Source organism: Brachycentrus maculatus, unplaced genomic scaffold (genome assembly GCF_059751285.1).
Source record: "Brachycentrus maculatus isolate JH-2025_06_01 unplaced genomic scaffold, ASM5975128v1 h1tg000252l, whole genome shotgun sequence".
Lineage (NCBI taxonomy): Eukaryota > Metazoa > Arthropoda > Insecta > Trichoptera > Brachycentridae > Brachycentrus > Brachycentrus maculatus.
This window is the reverse complement of record NW_028281003.1, coordinates 496,349-504,815: the sequence shown is the minus strand read 5'-3', so window position 1 is coordinate 504,815 and position 8,467 is coordinate 496,349. Positions and strand designations below refer to the sequence as shown.

Sequence of the window (8,467 nt, the reverse complement as noted above, 5' to 3'; positions counted from 1 at the left end):
TTTTTCTTTGTACGACGAACCTCCGTACCTCCTCGAGAAGGAAGTTGTACAGGCGGCAGGTAGGGGCAGGTGTAACGGGTAAAAGGACTCTGTATGGCTTCGCTTTGAATTAAATTACCGTTTACCCGTTTCCCGCGTCATTACAAATATATATCTGAAATGGAAAAAAGCCGTAATTAATTTCGTTGTATTGCGAAAACAGCCATTGTCATAAAATATCGACGACTTTCTGGGAAATTACCGAATAAAGTCTCGAGAAAGGTTGTTGTTACTTTTTATTTTTTACAGATATTCATGATTATACGAAAAATATAACTATGCCACATTCTTTAAAATATTTCAAACTTTCTTTATGACATGAAATTGTAAGACAAGCAAAAGTTGTTCGCTCTCGCACCGGGAGCCCCTCGCAGCGTCCCACCGCGGTGCGCCGCCCGGCGGCCAGCGGGAGCCCCTCGCAGCGTCCCACCGCGGTGCGCCGCCCGGCGGCCAGCGGGAGCCGGACAAACATTGGGCAGAATCTTGCGCGCGACAGGTGTATGGTGAGCGTTTCGCGTAATGTATTGTACATGTGCGATGTGTTTCAGCACAGGCAGCGAGGAGGACACGGGAGATGACAGGTCCGTCAAAACTACAGACGACAATAAGAAGTAAGTTTACTATTATCTACCATATACACACATCGACATAACAAAAACCCTTTTTAGGGATTTTTTGCAGATATACAATATGTATATGAAAATTCATTTTGGAGCTAGCGGGAATCAAACCCGGGACTATTCACTGACGAGCGCCTGTATATTACAGACACTCGCGACAGAGTCGGTATGTGGGACGGAGGCCGTACGAGCGCGGGATTAGGGACGCGGGTGGAGCGCGTCGGGCCGCAAGGCGAGGGACGCGGACGGTGGGACTTCCAGATTACTGGCGGTCAAGGGCGCCACCGCCTTGCTTCGGATATCTCATTTTCCAAACACTCCCCAAACTCCCGAGGAGTCGATAAGTGTATTGCATTGATACTGTTTATTATTGACGCGCAGTAAGTATATTGTACGTACTTGACGGTGAACAGACAGAACCACAGCGAGATCGAGAAGCGGCGGCGCGACAAGATGAACACGTACATCCAGGAGCTGGCGGCCGCGGTGCCCCTGTGCCACGCCATGTCGCGCAAGCTGGACAAGCTGACGGTGCTGCGGCTCGCCGTGCAGCACCTGCGGCGGCTGCGCGGCGCGCTGCCCGCGTGCTCGGCCGGCCGCTACAAGCCCGCGTGCCTCTCGGACGCCGACCTGGAGGGCCCGCTGCTGCGGCGCGCCGACGGCTTCCTGTTCGCGGTGGGCTGCGACCGCGGCCGGCTGCTCTACGTGTCCGAGTCGGTGCGCGGCGTGCTGCACTACGCGCCGGTGAGCATCCCGCGCCAGCGTCCCGCTGCCGCGCCCGCGTCCCGTGCCTCCTCTCACGCGCCCCCTGTTGCAGGCCGACCTGCTGGGACAGAGCTGGTTCGACATCCTGCACCCCAAGGACGTGGCCAAGGTCAAGGAGCAGCTCTCCTCCGCCGACCCGAGTCCGCGCGAGAGGCTCATCGACGCCAAGAGTGAGTACATAACCCGATCCTTCCGGATCCGCCTTCTTTTAATATTATCATTGCCCCGCCCCATTCCTCGCGCTGGCGCTGGTAGAAAAGTAGAAATTAGGAATAACAATATTTCTTGAACTAGCTCTATGCTTTCGTTCGATCGAGAAACGTCAGTTGAACAAGTCATCGATATTTCGACTAAGATTACCAACATAAAATGAAAATATATCGTTGTACTCGCTGAAAATGTTCAAACACACGAAATCTATTAGAGGGGTCATTGGTAGTCTAAATCCTTATTTTCTAGACTTCGATCCTGTTCCATTAAGCATTAAGGCATTACTCACAAACTTAGAAATCAGTAAGCGGCCGGATGCCACACGTCCCTTCACGCCCATCTTTTTTCTCAGTTTTACAATAATACTTACTCGAGCGAGAAAAGAACAATAATTCTCGGACAATCATTTTCGACAGCGGAAGGAGTTGACAAAATTTGCATCGACATGTTGATAATGTACATAACTATGCACTACTTTACGAAGTAAAGTATACATATATTATATCCAGAAATACGCGCATTAAGTACATATGTATAGCCAACTACATAGATAGTTACGTAACCGATTTCAAAGCGCTATTTATAAATGTAATTAGCGACCGATTGTATAGTAATGAAGTAATCTGGATTCCCTCGAGACACGCGATCACACGTAGTTATGTCTCCTTCCTGCCGATCTCGGCCCTCTTGTACGGAGCAGCAGGCGGTAGGCAGCAGGCACTATAGAGTCCGGCGCCCCTTGCAGCCATGCTGCCCGTGAGGGCGGAGCTGCCGCCGGCCGCCGGCGCGAGCATGCTGTCCCCCGGCGCGCGCCGCTCCTTCGTGTGCCGCATGAAGTGCCGCTCCGAGCCGCGGCCGCCCTCGCCGCCGCCCGACGGCTCGCCCGACCGCCGCTACATGGTCATCCAGTGCAGCGGCTACCTCAAGAGCTGGCAGGCCGAGGGCGGCGCGCGGGACGGCGGCACCGCCAGCGGCGCGGACAGCGGCGCCGAGGGCAGCGCCGACGGCGGCGCGGACAGCGGCGCGGACGGCGGCGCGGAGGATGGCGGCAGCCCCACGTGCCTGGTGGCCGTGGGCCGCCCGCGCCCGCCGCTCTCGCCGCCGCCGCCGCCGCCGCCGCCTCCCGCCGGCCCGCCGCCGCCCTGCCGCGCCGTGCACTACACGTCCCGACACACGCTCGACGGGAAGTTCCTCTTCGTGGACCAGAGGTACGAGAGCGTTCATTCTACTCTATTCCGAGCCTAAGGGCGAAGACTGACCGGAGCATTTCGTCGTAACGTAACATGTTACGACGCGAGCATTCAGGCAGTCAGGACAGCGAGCTAAGCTGCTCGCCGCTCCTTCCGAATGCTCCATCCGAAGTCGGATGCAATTTTAGGTCAGTACCAGGGTCGCCAATTTGTGGGAAATTCCCCAAGCTGCGGGGAATCTTTTTTTTCTTCATCTGGAGTAAGCTGTAATTGATTAAAATCACAGAACCAAGAATCGCGTCTTCGTCGTCCGACATTTTAACTACTAATGCAAAGTTGCAAAGATTCATACAGATTTCTAGACCGTAATTCAGATGTTTGGTGTGACATGGCAACACTGAGCACAAGGCCACAAACAACAACTGATCGCGGTCAGTCAGCAATGCCTTCACGCACAACGTAACATGCTCGCCACGAGCGATGTTACGGCGTTACGCTACGACGAAATGCTCCGGTCAGCCTTCACCCTAATGCGGCACCGCAGTAGATAATCCTCACTTTCCAATATTATAGCTACATTTTAGTGAAAGAGGTATTAATATCTGTGACCTTTTGCCATTTTTCGGGTAGCTTCATAATTCCATCGGTTTAGAACTTCTGTGGTTTACCATAGAAAAACTTGGCCGAGTGATTTTCAGTGGGGCTTCGGTAGGCCAATTTTTTCACCATCAACAATGTTTTGCAGACTGAAACAAATGGTAATCAGACGGTGCAAGACCCGGCTATAAGGTGGATGCATCGAAGCTCCCAACCGAGTTCCGTCGTTTCCTGACAGCTCGTGTGCCGGTCTTGCTCCACCAGTTGCAAAATTTCATCCATTTTGTCAGTGACTGGCCGACTAGAGGGAGGTGCATCTTCGACATCGAAATTTCCTGAACGGAATCGACCAAACAACTTCTGGGTCCTTTGTTCACTCATAGCAATGTCATCGTACACTTCACAATTTTTTTGGCATGTTTTTGAAGGTTTTTTTATCTTTTTATAGTAAAAAAGCATGACGTAGCGTATTGTTAAAGTCAAAGCTCATTTTCAAATTAATATAACTTTTTACACAAGCAACGAATTAGAAAACTATCTCTAAATGTAAAAAGAAGTTTCACCTTTTAGGCATATGTTTATTTGAAACAGTCAAAGTGTTGCCCAATATAAAGGCATCAAAATCATCATCTGGTGGCAAAAAACCGCGAAGACTTTTTATATGACTTATTATAAATAAATATTTGTTTGATTGTGACACAAATACATATAATGATTCAATAATGTTTTCAGGTAAACCTAAGCGGTTTATGTTTGAAAATAGAGTTTAAGTTTGGTGGAGCGGCATTTGACCGCGAGACCGCGGCCCGACCCGTAACAATAAGCCAACTGATGCATTTTGAGTAATTTGAGCGATTAAGAAATGTGTCTTTGGTTTATTCCGATATGTAGAAATAATAAACGACGAATGAAAAGTGGTGAATGCGGTTTGTCGTTCTTTCCCCTCTGCCTGTCACGGGGCACATGACGAAGTACATATGCGCACGATGGTCCAGGTCGACACTGGTGACGGGCTTCCTGCCGCAGGAGCTGCTGGGCACGAGCATGTACGAGTACTTCTGGCACGAGGACCTGCCGGCGCTTGCGGGCTGGCACCGCGCGGCGCTGGCGGGCTCGGCGCGCGTGAGCACCGCGGCCTACCGCACGCGCGCGCGCGCCGGCGGATACGCGCACGTGCGCAGCGAGTGGAGCGCCTTCCGCAACCCCTGGACCAAGGAGACCGAATGCCTGCTCGCCAAGACCTTCGCCGTGCACTGCGCGGACCGGTCGCCCCCGCCGCCCGCCGTCCCGCTGCCCCGGGCCTTCGACCTCGCGGGATATCGTGAGTACCGATCCGTTGCCAATCCTCAGAGCCCGGCGAAACGGGACAGAGTCACTATCCTCAATTTAAATTTGCAGCAAACAGAAGCGATATCCAGTTGTACATCAATAGTCACATAGAGTCCAGCATGATAGGCAGCCAAGTGATGCAGCAGGCGCAGAAGGTGATGACCGGAGACTCGTCTTCCTCCAGCGACAGCCCGGATTCCACGCTACCGTCGCTCTTCCCTTTACCTCTCCAGGTAAAGTTACACCAGAATTCTAGTGTATCGTGCCGCATAGACTCGAGACCTTCGCTTATAGCGTAATCATATACTTGTCAATGACATTTATTAAGGTTGTCAAACTCGCGGCACGCAAGTATTTTTTTTTGCGACCCGCGGTTATGTTTTTCATTTATTTTAATTTTTCATTGAAATCATTATTTTTTGTACAGGTACATATGATATTCTTTTAAAATATTATTAAGTTGGATATACTGTACCTCATGTAACTGTCTTTATAATAAGTTATTTACCTAAAGTTAGATGAAAAGGAACATGAGATTTATGAGTTTTTTTATGTGGCCCGTCGGCGTACCCAAAATACCTCATACGGCCCTCGGTGCCTTTTGAGTTTGACACCCCGTTGTAGAGCATCCGTCGTCCATCAGGCATCGAGCCCGTTCGCAGTCTTTTAGATCCGCGAGCATTTTCCACAGGATGAGGTGAATCCCACAAACCTCTGGCCGGATTTGAGGATGGTAAAATGTGCATATATCTGATTATGGGGGATGTTGTTCTCAGAGCGCTGCGCTTCATTCGTCGCCCGATGGCGGAAGTCCCCCGGCGGGCGGAGCGGCGAAGCTGGCGGGCGGAGAGGAAGGCACGGACGAGGCGGCCATGGCGGTCATCATGAGCCTGCTGGAGGCAGACGCGGGGCTCGGGGGCCCGGTGGACTTCTCGGGCCTCCCGTGGCCGCTGCCGTAACCCGACTCGACTCCGGCTCGGAGCGATCGCGACCTGCCGCGGGATCAAACGACGGGTGGATCGGAAGGGTTCTCGAAAAGAGTCCGAGAAGAGGTCGCAGAAACCCGCTACCACCATCCGGAATCCAGTTAGGGCGGGAAGATTGGAGACTCAATGGTTCCTCTATGTACGAGTATCCACAAGTCACCGGTACATACAACACGACCGATGCTTTGTTAATAATTAACAGGCGCTGTCAGCGCCGTGTCACAATGTCTCAGAATCTCTCACTCCGCAATTAAATACTGGCATTTGGCTCAACTCAACGAACCCCAACTTAATGCTTGAAAATAATATGACAGAATGATATTAAAGTGAACTTATTGTAAATAAACTTGTTGCGAAAAACAATTTACACTCAAGAATCATAATATAGAATAATAAAAAAATAAATAAAAATTAAGTAGACTGAATGCAGTAAAAATGCAATCTCTCAGACGATAGTGCGGTAAAATGATGAATGATAGATGTTCAAATGGTTATATAAGGAAAGAATGCATGGCCGAGATAAGCATTATCGATAAAATTTAGGAATGTGTTGAAATGGTTTGGGCATGTGAATCCAACGAGTGAAAAAAGAACAGAAACCAAATTTATGAGGCGAATGTGATTAGTAAATGGCAGCAGAGGAAGACCGAGGAAAATTTGACATGATCAAGTATTTCAAATACTCGATCGTGCCATTTCAAAAGTTGTCAGGTCAGGAGTCAGAATAATCGGCAGGTGTGCACGAATGTGAGAGGTGAAGATTGTTTGCAGAGGTGGGTGTGGCGTTCTATTCTCTCTGCATACTCCTGCGGATAAGCAGCGTGATGATAAGTTAGTTAACTAGTGAAAAGTAAAAATTGATATCCTTATAATTAATAATAAATTTAAATAATATATTTATAAATCTGCCTTAGTACCTACTCATACTAAGTACGAGTACATAATTATTAGTAATGAACCGAATGTGAGACTCGATAATTGCATTTAAACAATTTCAAATAGGATAAGATATTTGATATATTTAATTGAATAGATAAATTATGATTATTATTGAAAATAACAATAATTAATGAATCAGTAAAATATCCTGTTACATCATAAAATGCATTCAGGATCATGTTCTGTACAAGGCAGTTTTATACGTGCAACGAATAAAGTGAAACCTCCAAAAATACTATGTAGTAGACAAATTTCCAATCACTGAGTGATTCCACATATCCGATACCTTTTATTTACACATTCCATCCCCCAATACAAGAACAATGTTTTTTGTTTGTAAGTTATTACTTTTATCTTAATGATTTATTTTGTATCCACACGCGGAATCTTAGTATGTGTAATACTTGTCCTTACACAATTGAATTCATAAGGTTCCTGCTAGAACTATTGTCAAATTCTGTTCCATATTCCCACACATGCACAAATGAGAAACTGTTCATATTTTAGTTTGCGCATTATTCTGTACTATTAGGATACGAGAAACTGTCCATTCTTCGAAGCGGTCGCTTCAAAACGGTGAGCGAGAGAGACATCGCAGGTACGGGTAAATCACGCATCGGTACAGCGAATAATATTTCAACGCATGCCTAAAAGTGCCTTGGCGATAAGTTACATTATATCACTTTGAACATACGGAACATAATATGTGATGCATAAGCCATGCATTATGTAATTGAATAAAAGTAATGTGCAATATTAGAGATATTAATACGGACGGTACGCACACCCACACACACCAATATGACAAGGGCAGGCAATTCCAAAGTAAACAGTTATATTAAAATACGTGGAAATCAAAATATTGCAAAAAACATTTAGCACTGATGACATAATGAAGCAGAAAATTGGTTTGATAGATTTTGTCGCTCAATTCCATTAGTTTATGAAAGGATATCTTAAGAAAGCTATTGTTTTTAAAGAAATTTATAAGACAATCCAAAATAACGGGTGCAACTGGATGCAATTTTAGCCGAAGAAAACTTTACTAATTTTTTTTTAAGCAAACCTAATATGTATTTTCCTCAAGTAAAATGCACTGCTGGCAATTTCAGTCACTGGCTGCCACTGCTTGTATCTAAATATATATCTGTAATTATTATACTTAATATATTGTTCTTTATTTATATTTAAAAAATCATAATAATAAGACAATAATTAAAAAAGGGGGTAGATGTTTGAAATTTAACACAGTGTCTACTACATATGTATTTAGTAAAGCTTAGATAATCCTTTATCATAATTTTGGTCTTGTCATAAGTTCTGAGTTTAATTGTTGGGTATGTCAATATATCAACTATGGACATAAAACATAAATAATGAAATTTAATTATTAATTTTAAAAAAAACTTGAAGTGGTATAAAAACTATTAGCATATAATGTTTAATTCGAGGCAAATAAATCAAATTGTAAATAAGATAATATGTCGAGAATCAATGAAGATGCTTTAAATCAGATTGTATGTCATACGAAAGACTAACAGTGTCCCCGATTGTGCAAGGAGCAGTAAAGTATATAGGATTATAAGGGAACATACATCGCTCACTCCTTTCAAGAACATCATAAATCAAAAATCGTCAATTTTCAGTTATGAATGTTTTCAGAATGCCTGGAAAATGTACTATATCCCGGCAAAAGAGGCATATTTTTAACTTTACATTTACCCGCTGTAGCGGGTAAATATAAAGCGCAGATATCTGTAATGCAGAAAGTGTTGTTTTTGCATTTTGAAGA

General features: G+C 46.0%; 1 protein-coding gene across 1 annotated transcript; it reads left to right on the top strand.

Moving 5' to 3' along the window:
• Positions 1-546: 546 nt before the first annotated feature.
• LOC148306129 (protein cycle-like) lies at positions 547-7,885 on the top strand. Its single transcript, XM_088265570.1, is given in 7 exon segments — positions 547-650; positions 1,073-1,403; positions 1,477-1,594; positions 2,380-2,842; positions 4,417-4,759; positions 4,762-4,983; positions 5,527-7,885. Coding segments are annotated over 7 exon segments (1,752 nt in total). The 5' UTR covers positions 547-558; the 3' UTR covers positions 5,710-7,885.
• The last annotated feature ends 582 nt before the right edge of the window (positions 7,886-8,467 follow it).